Source organism: Lynx canadensis, chromosome B1 (genome assembly GCF_007474595.2).
Source record: "Lynx canadensis isolate LIC74 chromosome B1, mLynCan4.pri.v2, whole genome shotgun sequence".
Classification (NCBI taxonomy): Eukaryota; Metazoa; Chordata; class Mammalia; order Carnivora; family Felidae; genus Lynx; species Lynx canadensis.
Window position 1 is genome coordinate 160,813,671 of NC_044306.2, and position 25,928 is coordinate 160,839,598.

At 46.8% G+C, this 25,928-nt stretch overlaps 1 protein-coding gene across 10 annotated transcripts in view; it reads right to left on the reverse strand.

Annotated features, from left to right (window-relative positions):
* Positions 1-25,928, reverse strand: part of CRACD (capping protein inhibiting regulator of actin dynamics) — a 280,653-nt gene that overhangs the window by 11,116 nt on the left and 243,609 nt on the right. For 8 of the 10 annotated variants that reach the window (XM_030313821.1, XM_030313818.1, XM_030313816.1 and 5 more), the window contains 7 exons: positions 24,509-24,644; positions 16,861-17,025; positions 14,130-14,198; positions 11,532-11,714; positions 8,031-10,848; positions 1,034-1,224; positions 292-454 (listed from right to left, as the gene is read on the reverse strand). In XM_030313821.1, the coding sequence (XP_030169681.1) occupies positions 292-454; positions 1,034-1,224; positions 8,031-10,848; positions 11,532-11,714; positions 14,130-14,198; positions 16,861-17,025; positions 24,509-24,628 (3,709 nt within the window). In that variant the 5' untranslated portion in view covers positions 24,629-24,644. The remainder of the gene's footprint in view (positions 1-291; positions 455-1,033; positions 1,225-8,030; positions 10,849-11,531; positions 11,715-14,129; positions 14,199-16,860; positions 17,026-24,508; positions 24,645-25,928) is intronic. The other 2 variants (XM_030313826.1, XM_030313825.1) reach the window with 1 other exon arrangement.

A 25,928-nucleotide genomic window follows, 5' to 3' on the forward strand; every position in this document is an offset into this window, starting at 1 on the left:
ACTGGTAGCCTGGAACTGGCTGCAGTGGGAGGATTTACCCCACGAAAACTCAAATGCTAAAATCAGAGGTCTCCCCAGTCCCTGGGGGGTGACTGTTAACCACTTACCACCATACCACTGGTGGTGGGGAGCTGCTGGTGGTCTTTACCAGAAGTGCTTTCTCAAAGCTGACCTCTGGGGCTGTGAAGAGACTCGCACGCTGTGCCCGTTCCCAAACTCAAGGATGTAAAGTGGCTGTGAGAAGACAAGCCTCTCACCGCAGTTACACGGAATCCGACCTGCTCTCCCTACCTGTCACAGATGTGGGAAGAGTGTTGGCCTTTTTCAGCTGTTCCCTGCGCTCAAGCCTGGACGCTGCGGTCTCCGGCTTCTTCTCCTCCAGCTGTGGGCTGTGCTTGTGCAAGGAGCCTGCTCTGCTGATACTGCTGCTTCCAGGCTGCAGGATGACACCGACCTGGGTGGGCACAGAGTCAGGGCAAGTGTGTGTTCAACCTCAGGACACGGAAAGACTGACCGTGCAAGGCCTTGGGGGGGCTTCTGCCTGCCAGCCCCCAACCTCTGCCTCTGAAGGAGAAACGGGACTGCACTTGGGAGCAATGTGTGGCCAACCATGACGCCAGCCATGGAGCAGCTCAAGACAAAGGTCCCAAAAGAGGGAAGCCACTTTTGTAGGAGTCCCAGTGAACAGACTATAAAATCAGGGCCACAGAGCAAGACTCCTGATTCTTCTCCCAACTCACTGCTCAAATGCATTCACTTTCCTATTTCTCACATAACTGCAGTGTGTGTGGATCACTGCTAATAATCACGGACTCTACCAAATCAGGTTAACCTAACTGAGAGCACAAGGAAACCAAACAAAATTACTACTTGAAAACACTTCCCTGGTTTAATGGTTGTCAATTTATTTACTGCTCTACCCTAAGCATTCACCACTCCCAGCTAGCTTTTTTTTTTTTAAACCCTTGTGACCTACCTAAAAGATAGCCAAACTCGAGAAGGAAAAGTTAAAGCCGAAGACCAGGCTACTCACGTTCTCTCTGGAGAGCTTTTCTGCCTGTTTGGCCTCCCTGGCTTGCTTCCTCTCCTCTCGAGTAGCTTGCTGCTCCCGAAACCCCTTCTGTTTCTGCAGTGCTAACGTTATCCACAGTGGCTGCGCAGTTTCAACCTTCTCCGCAAGTTTGGAGCCATCTAACGAGTGCCTGCTCTGAAGAACAGGCTTTTCTGGGGACAAAAAAAAGACTGCTGTTACGATTTATATGATGTATCTGGGGGCGTCTGGCTGGCTCAGTTGGTAGAGCTGTGGCTCACGATCTCGGAGTCATGACTTCGAGTCCCACATTGGGCGTAGAGATTAAACTTTAAAAAAAAATTAAAAAGCAGTATACATTTGGTCTTCATGCCCATTTCTAGAACACAGTAAAACGCTTGGAATTTCCTAAGTGATGAGAGCATAAGGTGTCCCTCATTCCGTTAATGAGATGACTTTGGGACCATCCTTAAGGCTGGGGGCTGGTTGCCAGAGGAGCCAACCATGTGATCAGGTTTGAATCTTTTGTTCCCACCCCCCAACCTCTGGGGAGGGGAGCAGGACTAGAGGCTGATTTCAATTGCCAATGGCTGATGAGTTAATTGGTCATGCATATATAGTGAAACCTCCATAAAAACCCAAAAGGACAGGGTTCAGGGAGTTTCCAGCTGGTGAACACATGGAGATTTGTGGGGAGAGGTGTCCTTTGAGGGCATGCAAGCTCCATGCCCCTTCCCCATACCCTGTCCTTATGGATCATTTCCATCTGGCTGTTCCTGAGTTACATCCTTTTATAATAAACTGGTTATCTAATAAGTAAAATGTTTCCCTGAGTTCTGTGAGGCGCTCTTCCAAATTAACTGAACCCAAGGAGGGGGTCGTGGGAATCTCTGATTTAAGTTGGTCAGAAGCATAGGTGATGACTTGGATGTGGGAATGGCATCTGAAGTGGGGACAGTCTTGTGGGACAGGTAGACAGCATCAGAACTGATATGAATGATATGAAATGTAAGAAAGCCAGCTAGTATCTGAGGACGGGCTGATGGTGTGGAGACCTGCCCCCCCCCCTCCGCCCACCTCACTGGAATAATGATCAGAACTGGTAAAGGCAAGGGTACCTGGGTGGCTCAGTCGGTTGAGCATCCAACTTTGGCTCAGGTCATGATCTCGTGGTTCATGGGTTCAAGCCCCACATTGGGCTCACTGCTGTCAGTCTGTCAGCACACAGCCTGCTTCAGATCCTCTGTCCCCCTCTCCCTACCCCTACCCTGCTTGCGGTCTCCCAAAAAATAAATATTAAAAAAAAAACTGGTAAAGGCAAAGGGAGGTTTACAGTGAAACTGCTCACTTACCTTGATCCTTCACCCCTTAGAACTAGTGACATGAAATATTCAACTGTCCTTTCCTAACACAAACTCTGCACTGATGCCCGAGGGACTTCTCTGGGTGGAGAGGTAATATTTCTTATCAACAGAAAAATAGAAGTCTTTTCCTTCCCTCAAAATGGGACTAGAAATACAATCTCCAGTGTCAGAAAATCTCAAGCCTACAGGGGACCCAGGCTGCTATTTGATTTATTATTATTATTTACTGCTTTATTTAACCCCTTCCCAAACATCCTACCCAGTGTATGAAAGAGGTAAAAAGGGTGCTGCTCGATCTATCCCATGAGACTGCTGAGGGCAGTGGGGCTCTGAGGAATGCAGTAGGAAACTGTGATTTTGGTCCAATGCTCTCTTTTGACAGAGTGAGTATGAGGGGCCACAGCAATCCAGTGCGGTGCCCCAGGTCACCCAGCGGTTAGTGCACAGGCTGAAGTTTGAGCCTAGGACTCCTGACTTCCAGTCTGAGCTTTTCCTGTGGTTGACTGTCTTGCCTATGCAATGGGGTAAACACACTTCACAGGTGGCTGGAATCAGAGGTTGAGCAACTGGACTCTTAAATTGAGCAGCCCTGGGCTTGACCTTGTGTGACCTTACAAAAGCTACTTAACTTCTCTAAGGTCTTCTAATCCATAAAGTGGAGATGACAATGGCACATGCCTCATCAGACTGCCGTGAAGATTAAGAGATCCTGGGTATCATACTAACCAGACAGTTGGCAGATAGAAATCACTCTACAAAAGTGACCTGTACTTACTATTGATGTCTATGAGAATCATCCCCTTCTTTTCCTCACGTAAAATTTAAGCCCTTTTATAGATAACCATTCCAGCAATGAGTCCTTTACTACCTCAAATGAAAAGGGCTCACTATAGACCTGTTCTTTGGAAATTCACTACAAGTTTACACATTGATGATCCAGAACCTTACCAACCAGGGCTCTCACTGATTTGACTTTTTATTGAGGAGAAAGAACCAAAGTAAAATCAAATTAAGAATTCAAGCACAAAAAGGAGGCAGATTCTGCTTTTCTATACCTTTAGGCCTATAATACTCTACAAAGAGAATTCCTATTTACAATGAGGTCTTGGTCATTATGCTCTCCCTAGTCATCAAAGTTTCAGCTATGATCTAACACAGTAAAGAAAAGTGACACATTTCAGAAGTATTAAAAAAAAACCTGAAAGGTATTTTTAGTTGTTAGTTAACAAAACAAAAACAAAAACAAAAAATACAAATCCACTAGACCCTTGAACAACATGGGTTTGAATTGGCCAAGTCTACTTACACACGGGTTTTTTTTTGTTTGTTTTTTTTGAGGGAGGGAGGGAGGGAGAGAGAGAGAGAGAGAGAGAGAGAGAGAGAACGCATGCGAGTGGGTGAGAGGGGCAGAGGGAGAAAGAGAAACTTAAGCATGCTCCATGTCCAACGAGGAGCCCAACGTGGGACTCAATCCCATGTGATCCCAGAATTACAACTTGAGCTGAAATCAAGAATTGGTCACTCAACCCACTGAGCCACCCAGGCTCCCCTACGCGGTTTTTGTTTTGTTTTGTTTTTACAAATACAGTACAGTACTGTAAATGTATTTTCTCTTCCTTATGGTCTTCTTAATAAGATTTTCCTTTCTCTAGCTTACTTTATTGTAAGAATACAGTATTTAGCATATATAACATACAAAATATGAGTTACTCGACTATATTATCAGAAAGGCTTCCACTAGGCTATTACTAGTTAAGTTCTGGGGGGGTCAAAAGGGATTTTGACTACACAGGAAGGTAGCACCCCTGACCCTCATGATGTTCAAGGGTTGACTCTATTCACCACTTCAAGCATTCTGCTTAACTGAGAGGCTTTACACACAGGAAATAATTTAAGTTTTGTTCTACTCCAGGGCAGTGTAACACCTGTTTGGAAAATGTCTGAAACCAAACTGCCAAGATCCAAATGATTTCCATTTAAAGTTATTATGTAGGGGCTATTATGTATCAGTTGGTTAAGCATATAACTTTGACTCAGGTCATGATCTCACAGTTCGTGAGTTCAAGCCCCATGTCAGGCTCTGTGCTGACAGCTCAGAGCCTGGAACCTGCTTCAGATTCTGTGTCTCCCTCTCTCTCTGCCACTCCCCTGCTTGCTCGTGCTCTCTCTCTCTCAAAAATAAATAAACATTAAAAAAAATTTAAAGCTATTATGTAAAAGGGAATCCTACACTAAACATTCCACCTGAACTTGCCTGGAAAGGTCATTAAAACAACTGGCCAGTTTCCTGCCAACAATTCTGACCAGCGTTTTATCACAAGGGTCAAAATACCTTTAAAGTAGAATTGCCTACTTTTTTTTTATTTGAAAAGATAAATCGTTAGCCAGATTTTTATTTCCTTAGAACTTGGTTTGAATAGCACATCCTGGAGTTATGACCAGACTTTAGAAAGGCTGTAACACAATATATGTAAAGGGCCTAACAGGTCTGGACTGTAGCTGGGGATCAATAAACAGAAAATGTTTTAGGATGTTAAAATGTGGCTCCTGTCTGAATTTCAGCCCAGGATGCCCAAAGGTCTTCAACAAATAATGGCACCGATTCCCACATCCTGAAGTAAAAGTTCTAGATCACTTACTTGGGGCAGGCCCACAAAGTGGCCAAACAGCTACCACAGGGTCATAGAAAAATCAGAGTTGAGGTGGAAGAAGCCAAGGTAAAATATCTGTTTAAACCTATTCTCTCACATTCTACACCCAGTGGACAAGGGGAACCACAACCCACTCCAATTCCCTCCTTCAGGTTCTGGGGACATAAACCAGTGCATCCTGCCCTTATAGGGTTTTAACCACTGCTCCCAAAGGTCAGTTCTGGGAGAAAGGGCCACTTAATATCTGTTCCACCCGCCACAAGGAGGTGGGAATTTTGGAATGAGATGACACTGCAATAGAAGTGGTAGAGGGCAAACACAGGAGGACACAGGAGGATTATCACAGCGGAGTTATGTCCACTGTTGTTTCAGTGACCTTTACCTGAAATGTATATGATGCTCCAGGTGTTTTAGCTAATAACAGCACTACAGGGTCACAATTAACAAATAAAGTTGGAGATCCAGGCTTAATATTTTTATTCTGATGGGGTGTTCAGTCAAACGTGTTTGGCCAGCGTGGCCTAGAGTGAGCAGGAAGACCCCAGTGGTCTTTAGACAGCACCCATGGGCATATGGTCTTTGCTTTCATGCTGCTTTTCTACCAAGTAAAGAAAAATTCAATTAGCAGAGCCTGACAGCCCAGAATCTGGATACCGGGGAAGAAAACAGGGGCACTGCCAGTTTTGGATAGAAAATTATAATGATCAAAAGGGCTTCCCTAAGAGAAAGAAGCACAGCAGAGAGCTATTTCTTCCGGGAGAAGATAAGGAGAGTGAGAGAGTCCTCCAGACAGTGAGAGGGACTTGGATGATCATAAAAGCTACGGACACAAAGGCTAATGTCAAAACTGAAAATGGGGGTTCCAATTCAGGATGGTGACATAGGAGGGTCCTGTACCCCCCTCCCCTCCCATGGACACACTCAATATGCAGCTATATATGGAACAATTCCCTTTTAAAAAAAATCCAAAAACCAGCTGAACAACTATGCAATGGGTGAATGAGAAAAACTCACACAGAAGGAGGTTGGAGAGGGTGAGACACAATTTCACCATAAACCCACCCCCTGTACAGCAATTCATAACTCCGAGGGAACTCACAACAGTCAGCTTCTCCTTGAGGAACAAAAGGTTTGGATTCCACACCTGGGGCCCCAACTTTTAAGACTTTCACCAGAGGGACGGGCCCCCAGACACCTAGCTCTGAAAGTCAATGGGGATTGCAAACATGAGTCCCACAAAGCTTTAGGGAACTAAGGGTCAGCTTAAATTAATTAATTTATTTTTCTGAGAGAGATAGCAAGTGGGGAAGGGGGAGAGAGAGAGAGAGAGAGAAAGGGAGACAGAGAATCCTAAGCAGGTTCCATGCTGTCAGTGCAGAGCCCGATGCAATTGCATGTTTTCCAAGTTGCAGCATAGTTATTCCTAAACCAACTTATTTGAAAGATGACAATTCATTATACTGAACTATCCATTTTCATTCACTGCACTAAATTGCAATTAAAAATTTTTTTTAAAATTTATTTTGAGAGAGAGAAAGAGAGGGAGGGGCAGAGGAGAAGGAGAGAGAGAAAATCCCAAGTAGGCTCTGTGCTGTCAGTGCAGAGCCCGACAAGGGGCTTAAACTCACAAACTGTGAGATCACAACCTGAACCGTAAAAAAGAGTCAGATGCTTAACCAACTGAGCCACCCAGGGGTCCCAGCACAGTTTTTGTTTGTTCTGTTTTTTTTTAATGTTTATTTATTTTGAGAGAGACAGCGAGCACACAAGTGGGAGAGGGGCAGAGAGAGGGAGAGAATGAATCCCAAGTGGGCTCCATGCCATCAGTGCAGAGCAAGATGCCGGGATCCATCTCATAGAGATCGTGACCTGAGCCAAAATGAAGATTTGGACACACTGAATGGACTGAGCCCCCCAGGACAGTTATACACAGGCTTGCAGGGTGCACAATGGCATTCCCCCACAGCCCAGCAAAAAAGGTTAAAGCAAAACAAAACAAAAACACAAAGAATGATGAAAATGGGCTCCTCAGCAGGACAGACAGAAATCACTAGGGAGAAATGGTCCGGAAGCGTGATCTACATGCTGGTCTAAGGCGTGGTTAAAAAGGACAATAAGGTCTTCCATAAGGCAAGTAACCAAACCACTACTGCTCAGGAAACAGCTCTTTTCTCCGCAAAAATCACCCTAAATCTAAACAATTAAACACAAGAGAAGGCTTGCAGCATTTCCTAATAAACCTCAGGGGAGAGTTTCTCTGATACATGCAAGTAACTTCCTGGAATATGACCCAAACTTTACTTCAACAAAACAGAAAAGAAAAATAATTAGATGAAGGTTCTCAGGGACCCCAAAGCCAATCCAAGTGATCACTGAACTGTCCCAAACCGATAGTCTGAAGAAACACAAGGGGCAGCCTTGAGTGAGGGCAGCTCTAAGATTTCTTTTTAAAAGGCTTCACAGTGGTAAGCTGGTGGGGGCAGGGACGCATTTGCACAGCATTTTGCATAAAACTGAGCCAAAGTCAATCATTCACACAGAAGCTCCCAAGGCCGATGCTGCTGCTGAAAGTCCCCTAACCTCCCACCTTAGTGCCTTTACTGCCCAGAGCTAGAACACAGACTAGTCTAGAAAACCCCAGTCTTATCATCACTGTGAGGCTCCTTCATAAGGATTAAGGGCTTCTTTGTTAATTAGGACTGTATTTCAATGTCCGTTGTCAACTGAAAGTGTGTTAGTCTAAGTGTCAGCACCTGGAACTTATTACTTCTGTAAATATCATTAACAGTATGAGCTGCAGGCAGGTAGCACAGTCAGCATTTCCAAAATTCTAAAGGAGCAGAAAAAGAAAAGGGCCTCAATACGACTTATGACAGCAAAGGGACATTCTCCGACACTAGCCCTGCTTCCAGCTCCGGGCAGTTGTGGCTTCTGCCAGGACACAGACAAGCTGGACAGAGGCAGGGGGCACCTACCCATACCTACCTTTCCTCCCGGCCTCAGGGGTTTGGGAAGGCTTTTCTGGCCGAGCAGCAGACAGGGCCGAGGAACCAAGTTTCCTCTCTGTTTCTACAACTTCCTCCTCATCCCTCTTGTGTGCCTTCCTTTTCTCTGGGGGTGGTGGTGACCGCGGCCAGAGGTCCCTGCTCTCCTGACCCTCCTTGCATGGCTCGCCAGGCTCCGGGTCTGGCTTCCCTGCCCGGCGGGCCAGCAGCTCTACCAGGTAGGGCCTGCTCAGTTTGGAGAGTGGGGAGGAGGGGGGAGTCTGACCGGCAGGCTTGGGAGCCAGGGCTGGCTTCTGCACCAATGGCATTTTGTTTGCCACCTTGTCGTGCTCTGCAACTGGCTGAGGCCCCAGCTGGGCTGCAGGAGAAGAGTGTACTCTTTCAGCAGAGTCCTTCCAGGTGGACAGGGCTTGCTTCCTCTCAGGGGTTAGGGACAGGCCATGCTTGAGGGCCACACCCTCTGTCTCTTTCTCTCCTTTTGTACTTCCTGGTATAGGTGGCCCACCATCAGCACTGTCCCCGGTGCTGCTGTGCCTTTTCTTCTTCTTTTGTTCTGTCTGTTGGTCACAGTGGAAGCGCAAGGAGTAGTTGGTCCTTCTCAATTTTATCCCAAACGGTGAGGCTTTTTCCTCTTGACCAGGCGTTGCGGGGTCTGCCTTTCCTATACCACTGATGGTCTCACTGTCCAAAATGATCATGGGCTCTGCATGGGCCACTGCTTTCTGTAGAGGGTAAGGAGGGCTTGGAACAAGGAAAGATGGGAGGTCTTTGGCAAATTTGCATCCCTCTGTGCTGTCTGCTGGCTCCAGTTTCTCTGTACCCTTTGGGTGCTCGTAAGTAGCCAGGGGCTGGGGAGCTGACCCATCATTGGGTCCCAGCACAGGTCTTTTTCTAATGCTCTCTGCTTCTGTGTTAGGTTTGGAGGTCTCGGTGCCACCATCTGAGAATTTCTGCCAAGCAGGCATAATAGAGAATTTTGCATTTACTGGGGGGATCCTCCGGAGGTTCCCGCGGGAATCACATCGGCCCCTGGGAGTGTGCTCTTCACCTGGTCGAGACTGGTCTCTATCAACGCGCTGCTCACTCTCTGTGTTCTTCAGAATTCTGGACCGAATGGAAGCCCATTCGGCTAGTGCAGCCACACTGCTCGGAGACTCCTGGGGGGGCCTGGCCTTTCCGCTCCCTGACCGGGGGTCGACAGATGCTCGGGGTGGGTTCTCCAGGGCAGGGACATCCACGTGCTTCTTTTCTTCTGACAAGCCCAGGAGAGACTTGCATGCTGTGTCCTTGATCTGGCTCAGGTTGACGGCCGGGCCGCAGAGCTGTGCTCCCGTGACCAGAATGGCTGTGTGGGGGACACTCAGGGAGGAGGGCAAGGCATGGGAGGCTGGGCTGGCTCTGGGGGTCTTCGGCTCCTGGGGGGCAGAGGCAAGTCCCGCGTCCTTCAGGGGCGTCACTGGGCTCAGATTGACTTTGGGGAAGAGAATCTGCTTCCCTCCGGATGACACCTGGAAAGTATAGGGCCTGGGCGTGGTCTGCCTCTCATCCACTTCCTGCCACCGAAGTTCCTCCACCTTCCTGTCTTTTTCTGGAGCGGCAGCTTCCTTCTTTTCCCCGGCAGCCAGCATCTCTTCTACCTTCGCCTCTTGTTTCCGGGGAGGCTGCATGTTAGCTTCTTGTCTCTTTTCCTGACGTGCACGACGACCATGCCCGGGAAAATCCCCGCCTTGTGCCTGCTGCTCTCCGCATGGCTCAGCCTCCTGGCTCCGCTTCTCGCAAATCCTTGACTCCTCAGAGTGTTCTCTTTGCTTCTCGGGTTGCAGGTGCTCTCGTTTGCCTGATTTCTCTGCAAAGTCCACCTGAACTGGGCTCCTTGAGCTCCTTTCCACGTCCAGTGGCTGCCACCTCTCCTCTTGCACACTCGCTGCTTCTCCACCTTCCACTTCCTGCTGCCTCTGCGCCTCCACTTCCTCCCGCTTTCCCTGTTCTGCCCTTCTCTCTGCTGCTGCCTCTTCCTCCCATCGCTGCTCCTCCTGCAGGCGAAGCTTCTCCTCTCGTTGCCGCTGCTCCTCCTCCTGCTGCCTCTTCTCCTCTCGTTCTCGGTGCTCCTCCTCTTCCCGCCTCCGCTGCTGCTGCTCCTCCAGCCGCCTCTGCTCCTCCTCCAGACTCTGCTGTTGCTCCTGCAGCCGCAGCTCCTCCCTTTGCCGCTGCTGCTCCTCCTCCTCCCTTTGTTGCTGCTCTTCGGCCTCCAACTGCTTCTGTTCCTCCAGCTCCTTCAACTCTCTTTCCTCTTGTTCTTCCTGCTGCTTCTCGGCCTCCTGCCCGCTCCACACCGCCTGCTCTTCCTGCTGTGTGCGTGGCGGCTGCTCTTGGGCCTCCAGGTGCCTTCCTTCCTCTTGTTCTCTCCGCTCTTGGCCTTGGACACCTTGCCCTTCCAGTCTCTGCCTCTCCTCTTGGTGCTGCCTCTTTTCTGCCTCCAGCTGTAGTTCTGCCTCGTCTCCCTCCTCATCCTCGCCTACCTCCTCCAAGAGCTCTTGCCTTCTGTTCTCTTCCCAAAGCCTCCTCTCCAGGGCCTGGAGTCTCTGCTCTTCCAGACGTCTCCTCTCGGCTGCTTCAGCCTTTTGCCGTTTGCACTTGGCCTCAAGTTCTAGCCAGTATTCTTCTTGGCATCTCTTCTCTTCTTCAGAGTCCAGCAGCTCTGGCTCCTCCTCATGCCAAATTGGTTTGCCTTCTCCAGGGTGTCCGTTCTGGTCCAGGGACAGCTGACCCGGAAGGCTACCTTGTTCATGCAGTCGATCCTAACATTGGTAAGGACAAAATAATTAGCCTTTTCCTTTTGCACAGGCAACCATTACCCACGCTATTCACAATGTCGGTGACCCTCTTAATCTCAAGAGAAAGTGCAGTTGTTCCTAAGTATAGAGATAGGTACACCCAGGCCAGCACAGCAAGAGTCAATTGTGAGAGTGGAGGAAAACATATCACCTTCATGTTTACTCCACGGCCCTTTTATTGGTCATTCTCAAATGCCTTTTGCTTAATACAAATGAATAAAAAGAGAAAAACCAATAGCCCAGCATTAGAAAGATGAGAAAAAATGAGAGCTGCACTTCATCGATGTCCCCTGAAATTTGTGACTTCAAAGTCTACACCAGTCAAACTGAAGAACCTTTGGCAGAGCCACGGTAGGAGAGCTGGCAAAGCAAATGCAAGGTGTCTAGAGCCCCTCAAAAGGCAGCCCCTCAACTCTGAGGCTCACCTGCCCCAGGCAGGCAACAAGTTAGAAAGGGCCAGTAGATGGGCCTGCTTCCCCCTGTTCATTGCAACACACCAGGTCCCTGATGGGAGACACTTAGTTGCTTCTACGGGCCCCTCACACCACCACCAACCCCCTGCCCCCCCCGCCCCCCCCCCCCCCAGGTAGAATCAGTGCCCACAAGCAAGGGCATCTGCCTGGTCAGCTGGGATGGGCGCTACATACCCTGGCAAGTCGCCTGTGTTTCTTTGACACCCTCTGGTTTTTTGGCTTAACGGACAGTTTGTGCTTGGCAGCACTGTTGTCCAGACGCGCGATGGCCAGGGGGATGGCATCTAGGTTGACACTTTCAATGGTTCCAGCAGAAGAGAAGTGCCTTTTTGGCCGCGATGGTTTAACTGGAGCCACCTGTAGAGGAGATTAAACTACAGAGTCAGTCCAGATCAGAACACCGTCGGGGGAGTCCTGGAATGGCAGCACTTGCTGGGGCCTGCACCTTGCCAGGCCTGGACTGGCCCAGGGGCTGCTGTGAACAGAGGCTCTGGGACAGAGAGATGAGCACTGCTTTTGTCATCAAAAAACAGGACGTTGACTATTTGTTCTGCCAATGATTTTTGCATTAACTCAAAACAGTCATTTAACCTTTCAGGGACTGATTTTCCTACTCTGAATAATATGGGGGGGGTCAGATTAGATGAGGGGGGTTGACAAAACATAGCCAGGAGGCCCAATCCTGCCCACAGCCTGTTTTGGTAAATAAAGTTTTGTCAGCACACAGCCACACCCCTTGTCCATGGTCTTTGGCGCTTTTGTGCTACAAAGGAAGAGCAGAACAAAGGAGGGTATCTAGGTTGGACCTTATGGCCACAAAGCCTAAAATAAAGCATGGTTTGCTGAGCCCTGGACTAGCTCATCTCTATACTAAGGACTCTATAAGACACTTGCAAATGTCCCTCAGCCTCTACCTGAGACCCTCTGAAGTAGGGAAAGTGTCTTTTTCATCTTTTCCGTTCCCTTTCTGCCCAAGCAGCAAATCTCATTTAGCAAGTGCTCAGTAAATATTTTTTGGAGGAATGAAGGAACAAGAAAGTATAACATCTATGCCTAGGGCATGAAATTGCTACCTGCAAAAATGTTTTAGCACAATCATTCCAAAGCCACAGAACACAGAGTTGACTGGCAAAAAAAGGATGGGCAGAACTGTGCCCCCCCTGGGGGAAAGGGAAGGTCCTCACGGCACGACTGCAGCGCTGTAATGCAGATGGCACGCACTTAGGAGCCACCACCTCAGACAAACTGTACACCCGCAGATCAGCCTCAACCCAGGGGCCACACACCTGTAACTATTGAGCTTTTAAAGGCAAGCAGCAAGGTGAGGGCTCACAGCCATACCACGCCAACGTGCAGCAGAGGGCGCTCACGGCCCCATCTGCGGGTCTGGTGCCAGCAGCTCAGGCACAGAGGCATGAACAGAGGCCAGGGTTTATGTGTTGGCATTCATGTTGTAAGTGCAGAGCCAGTGGGGTTTAGCTGGCAGCTTTGCTTTTTGCAATTACTTTCCATATTTATGCACAAAAGATAAAGGACCAAGCCAGCTCAAGAGCAAAATGGATGCTCAGTAAATAGTAACTTAGGATAAGGAGCACAGTAGTAAGGAAAAATAATTCCAGCCTTTGGGCTCCTGGCTTTCACTTATTTATGGTTATCTTTATAATAGGTATCAAATTCTGAACTGTGGTTGAGAAGAGACAAATCAAACATTTATTTCCATCCCCTACTAGATGCGTGACTAAAAGGAGTTAGAGCCAAATGTGGTAGATTGAAGGCAGATAAGCACTTGAAGCTGAGACTTAAATGCAAGGTTTCATTTCTACTCATTTCAGCTGGGCTTCTTCATTGTCTGGGTGGTGGCACTGCTTGAGCCATCCCCTTCAGAAGACTCAGGGACATACTCTGCTCACTGTACCAGTCCCTGGAAGGACCCTTGAGTCCCTATGCAAGTGAAGAGTGCTCACAGGAGTGGACCGGCCTCTACTGGAGGGGTGCACACGGTCTCCACAGGGTTCCCTGGACTCCTGCAGGCAGAGTCCCAGGTTTCAACAGAACACAGAAAAGTTAAAAAACAAAAATACATACAAGTAGAAAAATGCTAAGGTCTTTTTGCTTTTGCATGTCTAAGCATTTTTTCCTTTTTTAACTTCAGAGAGAGAGAGAGAGAGAAAATGCAAGTAGGGGACAGGGGTAGAGGGAGAGAGAGAGGAGGGGGGGAGAGAGACGGGGGGGGGGAGAGGGAGGGAGAGAGAATCTCAAGCAGTCTCCGTGCTCAGCATGAAACCGGGCGCAGGGCTGAGCCCAGGACCCTGACCTGGATCCTGACCTGAGCTGAAATCTGCATTAAGATACTCAACCGACTGAGCTACCCAGGTGCCCCTTATTTTGCATTTCCAAATAGAAGGAGACTTTTTTCCTTACAGACATGGGTACCTTCAGGTGTTCTGGAATGTCTTTTTCAATGGCTTAACAGTGTCTTGAAGTACCTGGTACATTTAGGAAAATGACCAACGTGTAAGTGTTCAAATATGTACGTGCTGGGAGGTGGCTATTTTTTCAGAACAGGGTTCAGTTCCAGCAGGTGCACTGCCATGGAAACAGACACTCTACATCTACCACTGGTTATGTTTTGAAGGAATTTAAAGTAATAGATGAAGGCGGCATTTATGAATAGAAAAAATGAGACAGCGGATCGAAAAAAAAAAGCGGGGGAGAGAATGGAAATGGAAGTTCAAGTAAAGAAGCTAAATATGTAATTTCAAATCATATTACCTTCTCTTCCATCTCACTTCTGGCTCCAGGCAGATTCGGAGGACTCAGAGAACTTGGCGTATCACTGGGCTGGAACCAAAACGAGAGCACTCAAGTCAAACGCCAGAACAGGAAGTTCTGGGCAGATAACCAGATGCGGGCTGTGCCTGGAAAAGGCCGCAGCTGGCTTTACAGAGCCGGCAGAAGTCACAGTGGGGACTTTGCTAATGTCCAGACAAGGACTCCTGAGGCACAGAATGTGTGCTTTCCTCCTTTCCTGAGTTCAACACATTTCCATGTGAGCAGTGTCTAACCTCAGTCCCTGATGTGCTTCCCCACGGCTGAGAGAGTCCAGGTGCCGCCCTCTAGCCACCCCACCTGGGAAGCGGGGCTGTGTCACACACCTGGCCTCCGACCTCAGAGCGGTGGGCTATGCTCACTGCCTTCCACCCCCTTTGTCTGCCGGACCTCTCACCTCTATGCCAGACCTCTTCCCTGTGAGGAAAAACAAAGGCCCTACCAATTCTGTGCACAAAAGACTGGGCTGAGAAGGTGGATGACCAGAGGCAAAAACGAAAAAAACAAAACAAAAAAAACCCCTCAGGACAGAAGAAGAAAAACGCTGAAGATCCCCAGCCCAGTCACCTCACCTGCCCTGGGAATGTCCACACTACATCACCTGCACCTTTCTGATGGCCCAATATACCTTCCACTTTGTGTGGCCAATATTTACACAGCTTCACCGTCCCTTCCAGAGCAATAATAGCTTGTCCTGCCTCAGCCCATTTTCTGCACCACACTTAGAAGCATCTTTGGAAAACAAAAATCAGATTATGTCACTGTCCTGCTTAAAATACTCAGAGGTTTCTAGTACTCTCAGAGTAGAATTATCCCTTTCCCGTGCTCTGTACATTCTGGCCTCCCTACCTCGCTCTATCTTCCCTTTGCCCCCCATCACGGTCCAGCCAACAACACTGACCTGCTTTCTCGTGGGACACCCTCAGTCCTATCCTGGGCCTCTGGACTTGCTCTTCCCTCCATCTAGAACACAGCTCCCATAGCCAGGTCTGTCATGGCTGCTCTGACCTCCTTACCTAAAGAGTGACCTCTCCCCCTCCACGTTACTCACTTTTCCACCACTCTGTTTTACTTCCTGTGAAGCATTTTTCTTGATCCAAAGTTATTATACTTATAACATTTACTAAATAAGTTATTATCTTTATACATATCTGTTGACTTGCCATCTGACTCTCATTAAAATGTGACTATGCAGGGGCACCTGGGTGGCTCAGTCGGTTAAGTGACTGACTTTGGCTCAGGTCATGATCTCACGGTTTGTGAGTTTGAGCCCCATGTTGGCCTCTGTGAGGACAGCTCAGAGCCTGGAGCCTGCTTTGGATTCTGTGTCTCCCTCTGTCTCTGCTCATACTTTGTCTCTCTCTCTCTCTAAAATAAAAAATTAAAAAAAATGCAAACCATGCAGAGGCACCCCTAATCTATAGCTGGGGTAGCACTTGCCGAACGAATGGTCCTCCTCCTCCCTCAGGCCATGGTCTGTTGCATGTATTAGACCATCAGTAGTAGTGAGGACATTTGCCTCAGTCCTTGGACAATCCCTGCATTAAGGCTGACAGCCATTGCTGCCGCTCACACTGAGAGATTGGAGAGAGTGGTTTTGGACCTCGCGGTCTCCACTTTACCCAGCACACCACCTGACACCTGTTTGTGTGGGAACCAGGAGTCATGAGGACCAGGCAGAGGTGGGCAACAGCGGGGGACCAGCCTGTTCTATCCTTCTTCACTTTGCTCTGTTAATCACTTCTCCTTCTTACTGCTCTATGACATATTAGCTGATAACAAGCATGACTTCTGGGGCCACGTCCATTTAAAAAACATCCAGGGTAAGTCCAGGCACCTTGGTAGGCAGAGCACAAAGAATGCTTTCTGCCAAGACTGGGAGACTCAGCAGAGAGCTCCCTGCTCCAGCTACTGGTGGGGCATTGCCTCCTTCCCCACCAGAGGCCTGAGGGGGGTCCCTTCTGCTGCTGGAAGGACTCTCATTCCAGGATATGTTCATGGTGTCTCTTTCCAAGTGTCAAAAGACCAAATTTAGATAAGACAATGCTGGACCAATATGACTTTCTTTCCTCATTAAGTAAACTTCAATGGCCAGTTTGATATGTCCTGTCTTGTTAGGAACCTATTTCTTTCTTGTTTTCCTTTAAATTAGTCCAATTTGACAAGTACTTATTCAGTGCTACTAAGTAAACACTAGCTATGTCCTAGGGAGACAGAGATGGGTAAGATCCAGTTTGTCCTCAAGGAACTCAACATTTAGAGATGGGGAGAAAACAATTATGTGGACAGACACAGATGAGTATGAATGTGTGAGAGGCACTAAGGACACACAGCAAAGACACACAGGAGACAGCACAGCCTGGGGGTAAGGCCGGGTAAGGCTTCCCAGAAGAGGTGGGCCAACCTGAGTCTTGAAGAACAAGTGGAAGACACTGTGAAGAGCGCATGCAAAGGGCATGTCTCCTCTTCCTCTCCCTCCTCCAAGTGGCCCTCACTGCAGATCATGGCACCTGACCTGGAAGTGCCCTCCAGCCCTGGGCGACTCATCAGGAAAGCTTCTCTTGCATACTCCTTCCTTCCACTGCAGACCCAAGAGTTATCGGACGCCCCTGTTCACTGATTGACGTCCTCCCCACACGTATTAGCAAGAAGTCATTCCCAGGAGGAGCCTTACTTTGTTCTCCGTGTCTGACAGGATGATGTCCTCCTGAGTCACAATTTCCATGGGACTGGTCAGGAATAGATCCTCTTCTAAGGTAGCCTCGCCACTGTCTGCCTTCTTCATGGGAATGGCATTGGGTGGTGGCTGCCCAAACTTGATGTTTTTGCTCAATCGTCGCTGGAGAAAAACAAAAGAAAGACGTTCTGAAGCAGTGAAGCAGTTCACAATAACCGCAACCAGAGGCCCCAGCATATCTAGTAGGCATTGAGGTATATTCTGTGCACAACGTTTCTAGACTAAATACCATGCCAGTAAGCCATGATGCAGTCCTGTAATAAGTGAATTTGTTTTCCAGTTTCTTTTCTTTTCCTTTCCCACCTTCAAGCCATGAGCTTTTTCATCCAGCCACCTCTTTCTTGGAGATATCAACATTATCCAGGGGTAGAGAGGCCATATTTCTGAACCAAAAGTTGGGATATATGTTATGACAAAAATTTTTTGATTCACCTATAAATTTCTTTAAAAAAGTCTCTTAAGAGTATAAAAATTGTATAGAATATAGTTACATGAAATGCAGGAACCAGTGGGGAAAATCAAGACTCTTGTGGTCAGTGTAATGAGGGAACCTTCCAGCCTCTCTTGGACACATTCCTGTTGAATATTTATGCTTCAGCCACCTTCCTCATCAGGCCTTCACTTGAACATCATGTTCTGGTCACAGTGGGCACCAGGGTGAAGAAGGCCCTAATGCTGGCAAGTCTTTCCATGATCAATGCCAAAGTCATGGGAGTCACAGGAACAGTCTGTCCTGCCACTAGGACTTCTTTTTGCCTTGCTGCAGCTATGCTCTGTGAACTACAGGGCAGAAAGTGCCCAGTGGGGAAAGAACAGAGAAGTAGCCAGAAGGAAAAGGGCCAAGGAAGGATTTGTTACTGGTGGCAGGTAGCTAGAAGTGTGTGTGTGTGTGTGTGTGTGTGTGTGTGTGTGTGTTTGGGGCAGGGGGTGGGGGGGGAACAGGTGATAGAAATGAGGACGACAAATAGTATTTAGAATTAAAGAAAAGCCAGATTAGAAAAGAAATATATTCCCTGAAGAAAAAAATGTATAATAGTTTAAGAAAGGGCAAAATATTTAATGGGCTGCAGCAGAAAACAATGAATGACATTCCAGAAGAAGAAAGGGCATGCCATGGCCACCTGAGAGACTACTAGATTTAATATACTATAGAAACTCTTGCCTTGATCTATAGCAGGTTTCTGAACCTCAGCGTTACTGACATTGTAGGCCAGATGATTTTTTTGTGTGGGGAGCTCATCCTGTGCACTGTAAAATGTTTAGCAGCACGTTGGCCTCTGGGACACTAGATGCCAGTAGCAATCCCTTCCCTGTCAAGACCTCCAAAAATGTATCCTGAAGTTGCCAAAGTCCCCTGGGGGTGGGTAAAATTGCCTCTGGATGAGAGCTACTGCTCTACATCTTAGGTACTTGGGCTTCATAGTCCTGTCATGCCTCAAAAAGGAAAAAAAGGAGGAAAGAAAGAAAGAAAGGAAGGAAGGAAGGAAGGAAGGAAGGAAGGAAGGAAGGAAGGAAGGAAGGAAGGAAAAAAATGCATTATTTGATATTTATCTTTAATTTGGCTAATATTTAATCCCATAGAGCTGCCAAGAGCAATAGCAATCACATAGTCCAGACCCCTCATTTTACAAAAAATGTCAGAGATCCAGTGGGGAGAGGTGACTGGCCCAAGCTTATGGGAAGAATGAGTGGCCCCAAAGGGATTTGAATCCAGGTCTCCTAAAACCATATTCAGTGTTATTTGCATTGCACTCCACAGGTTCTCACAAATTTGACATCAACACTTCTTTCTTATAGGGGCAGAAATAAAGAGATGATGCAGCATTCTTAATACCTTGCTGAAGTTCCCTGGCAGGGGAATCCCATGAGGGAAATGCCTGTTTCCCCTCTGAACTCAAGGGTACCAAATCCACCCACTCGTGCCCAGCTCCCCCTCAGCCTTGCATGGTGGACGGTGAGGTTGCAGAGACATGGAAGTGGTGAGCCCCAGACTCCCCTCCCCACACCCCCAGGGCACCCCGGCATGCCAAGTCAGGAGCACAGAAAGACAGAGGACTTGTATTTGATCTGCCGGTATTTCAGCCTGAGCCTGGATCCCCGGGCACCACAGAGAAGGAGCACACACCAAAAGCCCGAGTTCAGCCACTGAAGAACAGCTGAGCAGCCTAATAGGGTTTTGGGGAGGAGAAGGCTAAAAAAGGGTGTCTTCTCAAAACAAGTTTAGCAGGAAGCAGCAGTTAGTATCTACTCTCTAAGCAGATCAATAAGCAGGCACGGTTAGAGCAGCCGATGGAGTTAGACAAGAGGACACGGAGTAACAAAGTCACAGGCCCAGCTTACTCTGCTCATCTGTGGGTGAGGGATAGGGACCTGGTGATATGGTTCCTGCGTCCTAGTGAAAGCTTCAGCAGGAGTTCCCTCTGGGATTCCCAGCCCAGCCTTTGGTTTACCAGTTATCCCTTCTCTAGGAGTGCTGGCCAGGAGCTAGAAAGTGTTCTAAATCCCCTTAGACTGAGACTTCCTATTGTCAGGGTCTGCCATCTCTCAATGCTCCTGAACGACTAAGATGAGGGTATTTCTTCCGGTTATAATAGAAAGAACAATTGTTTAATGAGCTCCCAAGGAAAACCTGGCATAACAGTCTAATGCCAGTTAGTTAGGATTTTTTTGCCACCATCACCAAAAAAGAATATGCTGACATTTTTCTTCAAAAGGGCACTTTAAAAAATACTGATGTTGGTCCACCCTGACGCTTATGAGACAAACAAACATATGACAAAATGTAACTGCAGTCTTGATGGAAATAAATTCCAAAGATGGGATGGCTATTGTGGTAACCAGTGGAAAAGCTAAGAGGAAATGGAAAAATGAAATAGATGGAAAGAGAACAGGAGAAATAGGGTACAGAGGACAAAGCTGGGAAATGGAGGGAATGATGTTGAGAAATGAAGTAGAGAATGAAATACAAGAGGCAAGAGGAAGGTGCAGGCACAGAGGAATCGCATCAGGAGAGGGGTGTGGGCCTGGCTGCAGACACAAGAGCTGAGAGTGGGGAGGAAGGGAGGGAAGAAAAGAGGGAGGGAGGCAATGAGAATGTGTGTGTGTATGAAAGGGATGATTTATGTCACAGATATGTTCATCCTGGCAAAAGAAACACAATGCTGTTGCCTTTGAGAATAACAATGTGCATTTCTGTGAAGCCGCTGATTTAAAATCCTTCTAGAAAAAATAAATTCAGACTGGTAGCTGGGAGCTTAGGGGGATGGAGAATGGGAGGACCCAAGTCATCAAAGAAATGCTGGCTACATTTAGGGACGGGGCTGTAGCCTCTCTGTCCAGACAAAGGACTGTTTCACAGACACCCCTGTAGCTGTCAGGGATGAGACCATAGGACAAGACCAGGGTAGGACTTCGGGTCCGAGGCCATGGAGATCGATCCTCAGGTTCTCAAGGCCAAGACTCCTGCACCTGCGTGTTTCCCTTCCCTGCAGTTCCTGCTCCAAATGCTTCCTTCAGGGGACTCAAAGGAGACAGGTGTCGAGACACTGTGTGATTTATTGACAATTAAAAGGTGACTGCTAAAACCTATTTGGCAATCTCAAGTGTCATGTGACTGGACTATAAGGATCACTGTGACTTTTTTGTGACTTTAACTCTGCCCACTATTCAGACATTGTCATGAGAGGAACTTTGATAGAAGCAGTCACTGAAAACCAGACTGTGCAGATGGAGGTTGCCCTTATAAACTACTACCACTCCCTCCACCTTTTTATAACACCCACGGGCTCTTTATATACATTACAATTACAACCAGAGAGAAGAGAACACTGTGCCTATCCTAACATCCATGCTGCTTGTGGCTGTGAATGGGGTTACTGTTAGGACTGGAATGTGAGCTGAAAGAGACTATATTTTATTCATTCAAATTGAGCCATTTTGTTGTAATATGGAATGCCAAAGAATGATGTTATAGGAATGCACATCCATATTTATGAGGCTTTTTCCTATGGTGTGGAAATTCCAAGCACATCATATTCTGCAGCTCTCACACTGCCAGTATTTAGATTCCCCCAGATTTTTCACAGCTATCCTCAGACCGTGTCTGTGAGAACAAAGCAGAGGAAGAATTAAGTTGCTGTCTCCTTGAGTGAACTACAGATACACCCATAGTTAAAATGTATTTTTAAAAAGAGGCAAAAGACATCTGCTCTACGCAGAAGTGGCTAAGACCGGGTATTTATTCTTTGTGTCCTTGACAGCTGCATAAGGTGTCAAAATCCTCAAACATATGACACTTGGGCATTTTTTAAGTGAAATCCAGCTTAGCAGGAGACAGCAGCTACTTAAAATGGAGGCTTTCCCTCCTGAGCTAAATAAATGGTCTGTGGATTAACAGAGTTATTGGCATTTTCTGACAAAGGTGTGGTATAATTCTAAAAATCACCTGCAGGCTTAGACTATGATGTTCCTGCCCAAGTTTTATCATTGGTTGTTACACTTCATAGCCTGGTGTGATCTGAAATAAACAGGCACCTCCCTGATCCATGCTCTGGGCAGCTGTAAAGAACATCAAGGTCATTGCAGTCCAAATGCAACGAAGTGTGAAGCTTACCAAACCACTCCATGCTATAGCAGGTAAGCAGTGATTTCGCATAGATGGCAGATTTTAAGAACTGGAGGAGCCAGATCATCCAGCATAGTCATCTCCTTATTTTTCAGATGGGGAAAATGAGGGTCAGAGAGGTTAAATGACTTCACTGCAGGCCACACAGCCAGGTGGTGGTGGAGGCTTGGCACAGGCTTTTTTTTTTCACCCACTAGCCATGGGACAACTGACAATTATGTGTAGGATCTTCAAAAAGGGCACCATTGTTGTTTTTGTCCCTATAACTGTCCTGTATATTAGAATTTGCTCTCCCTAGAAACATGTACTATTTTTATACTAAAAAAAAAAGTAATTTTTCTATTAAAGGTTCAATCATTTGTCACAGAAATTTTGGCAGGTGATAGATTCATTCAGAATAGATTTATTCAGAAAAGTGCAGGCTGATTTATGCTGCATTCAGTCCTGCTGTACTCAACAGAGAGATACAAACTGCCAAGAGCAACACCGGAGCAACAGCACCCTAGCTGGGATGACCACATGTGGACACTAGAGGGCAACCTTTCCAAACACAGTCAGTGTAGGCACGGTTCTGTGGGTTTCCAAGGGCTAGGAAGTTTCCTAGGCCAGAGAAAAATGTTTTTTGTTTTTCTAAATGGCATTCCAAGAGAAATATCATTTTAAAAGAATGTCTTAATAATGGTGGCTAATCAGCTTGCCAGGACATCTACTGTCAAATAGGTGTTATCCATAACTTTTTTCTCTGTTTTTCATAAACATACATACATACACAAAGACAATTTCAGACATAAAAAACATACATGCCTCTGACATAACTAAACACCCTCATTCCATGCTGGAGTCTAAGAGGGGGAGGTCTTTTATGCTGCTGACTAAGCATCAATACCAGCATAACGTTGTCATGGAAAAATGCAAAGCATTCATGCAAGTTAATAAAGTCAACTACTATTTCTATGACTTACCAGGAACATACTGCTTAGTCGACTGAAAAATAAAGCACAGTCTTTTGGGGGTGATACAATTAAATCTTATGTTACTCCAAAAATCACATTTTCTACGATAATGGCCCCCCATTTCCCTCCTCAAAGAGCAAAGCGTCTTTTAAAAAAATATATAACAATTGAGCTGTAGGGCAAACTGTGAATCTATACAGCAGAAGCAAAATTAGGCAGACCTCATATGAGCAGATATTGTCCAAAGGAGATCACTCCGATTAGTTATTCTGCTTTACTCACAGTTTTCTTCCTGTTGTTAAAAGAACTGTTGCTTCAGGGAAGTTGGTTGTTTTACATTTTAATTGTGAGATCCAATTATTTAAACTTGTGCCTTACAGTGTTAATAGTAATAAGAGGCACTCACACATTTTTTTATTGAGTTTCAGTAGTGCAGAATCAGTAGTACATTTTATAACTCCAAATCCATTCCTGGAGTGGCAATGGCATGTGGTGTGATGTTAGAACAGACATCATTTAAGACAACACACTATTATCAAATTTTTAAAGAACTCCTCGCAAGCCCTTATAAAGTACACCTGTTTCATGGACTGAACGCTGTAAGTCACTCCTCTTGGAAAGGGGATATTATGAGCCAGGGGTTCAGAACTTCTTAAGAATAATATTCCAGGAATCAAAAGACTTCAAGAAGGAAAGGCGAAGGGGGGTAGCGTCAAGGTTTTCTTTGGCAATTACTATCCCTTTCTCTTCTCCAACCTGTGCGAAGTGACAGCTTCCTTTTTCTTCTCAGGCTATAAAACATGCAGCAGCATAGCCAGCAAGAACTAAAGACGGAACCTGGTTAGGAAATGCTAGAATCTGAAGGAAGCGCCTAAGTTAGCTCTGAGGGCAAGATGATGGCCTTGGGCAGTGGTTGGCAGTAGGTATAAAGATCTAGGCAAGTCTGGGTGTGGTTCTAGGGTGTGGACTATTTCCCCGTCTGCCATATGCTATACTCAGCTGAGTGTGTGTGGATATGTAACCAAACACAGGTCACAAAATGCATAGCTAATGTTCAGCAGAAACAAAAACATTTCAAGAAAATAGAAAATTTCCTTTGAGTATAATGCTTCATTGTATCGGCAGCTATTCAAGTCAGCTGTTCCTCCTTTTTTTTTTCTCTTTCATTCATTTATACATTTGTTATTGTAGACTTACAGACAGATGGAAACCAGCAAACCCGGAGTCCCCCGTTCATAATCTGGATCGCCTCCAGGCCTTCCCATCTCAAAGAAGTGCTTGCTTAGGCGCATCTGTCGGGGGAGTGAATGCTACCAAGCTATCAGGCAAACCTGCATGGTCAGATCCCGGGTGTCTTTGCTCCCCTTGCTTTTTCTGGATTTCTCATGATCTCAATCACATTTAGTGAATAATTATTTTATTATTTTTTAATTATTAAGGAGTTGCCACCTGAGTCCATTTTGTGTAGAAAAAGTTGCTGGGCTCTGCAGTGTGAACAGGAGGGAGGTTTAAGAGCTTCCTGGCATTCTTCCAAGATACAGTAGCTCAGGGGGAGCCAGATTTACAGATAGAGCAAATAACAGAGTCTCACCATTCACTGTCCAAGGATGGATACCTGCTGTGCATGCCCTCAGCTCACAGTCAACCCTGTGCTCAGGATTATGGCCAACATTTAATGGTTGTTTTTCCAACTCTCCCCTCCCTCCATGTCCTACAGCTGATCTTGGGTACCTGTCCTCATGATATGAACTTAAAAGTGAAGGAACAGCTTGAGAGAAAAGGAGAGGGGATGTTATGCAGGTGGGTACAATGGTGACAATATACCTCTCACAGGTGGATGGAAGGTTTCCTGAGAACAGAATCAGGTTTGAGAAAGCAAAAATTCTCACCAGAAGCTCCTCTGGATCTCCCGATCCATTATTCAAGGCCACTCTGGGGATTCTCCCACTTCCCACCATAGCTGGGGCCCCTCCTATGGCTCTGACTTTCCAATCTCAAGCTGTCTTACCTGAAGAGTTTTGACTTTGCCCAGGATGTTGTCCTGTGACATTGCTTGAACTGTCTGCTCACTTTCTGCTCCCCCATCAGGGATAAAAATACTGTCATGGGAAAAGGCCCGGGTTCCCATAGAATAGTTGAAGGACCTGGAATGCAAACCATGTGCTTCGTTTTATTAGGATGATAATATTTCTTTTGGCAATTCAATTTCCTGTTCCTCCTCATTTAGAAGACTCCACCCACAACCTGTCTTATTCAGAAAGCACTTCCAGCATTGTGTCCTGTTCTGCTAAGGGTCAGCCAAGTAGCTTGGGTAGACGAAAGGGTCTCACAGAAATAAGGGAGCATGTGTCCAACACAATATTTTAGAGCCACTCAGTGAGAGAACTCAAAGACAGCTATCTACTTGCAGAGGACCCAGGACATAAGGCACTGCAGGAATTTTAACTGGAAGAGGAGCCTATGTCCTGGTGAGCTGTCACTATCAGTTTTCCCCCAGTAAGTCCTATCAACCAGCACTTTTTTTTTTAATTTTTTTTTTTCAACGTTTATTTTATTTTTGGGACAGAGAGAGACAGAGCATGAACGGGGGAGGGGCAGAGAGAGAGGGAGACACAGAATCGGAAACAGGCTCCAGGCTCCGAGCTATCAGCCCAGAGCCTGACGCGGGGCTGGAACTCACAGACCGCGAGATCGTGACCTGGCTGAAGTCGGACGCTTAACCGACTGCGCCACCCAGGCGCCCCTCAACCAGCACTTTTTAAGTAACGTACAGATCTAGAAGTTAGAGGCAAGAGATTCCTTTCTTTGGATTACAATCAAACTGTTAGAAAGATACATACATCTAAAACTAAGACTTGACAAAGATTAGAACTGCTCGTAGGGACTACACGTATAGTCTCTAGGGCTAGACTCTTTACGAGAAAGGTGTCTTAGGGCAATTTTGATGAGCTTCATGGACTGTGAGCAGCTTATAAGTGGTAGGTATCCAACGATAAATGCTTTTCAGTTAAAGGGTTACACTTTGACAAGTCCAGACTTCCCAGGCAGAATCACACACTCTCTGTAAGGCAAGGCAGGTACATTTCCATGATTCCAGGCCCATGGGCAGACTCCCCCTTTCCCTCCTCAGGAAGGGGTCCCACCTGGAGGTGTTATCAGTGACCAAGTGCCAGCACTGGGGGAAAGGCGCCTCCAGCTGGTGCTCTTAAACTGAATTACAGAAATGGAGCAGGCAGGGCCTGACCAAATCTAGACTGAACTGGGAAGACTGGGTACCAAATCATATCTTCTAATTTGCCAGATTACAGGCAGCATGGTAAAAAAGCATATGAGGTTTAGAAACAGAAGACTTGGGTGTAAGCCTCCTGGCTGTGTGATCTTTGTCATGAATAAGAACAAGAACAAGAATAAGAATAAAGAATAAGAAC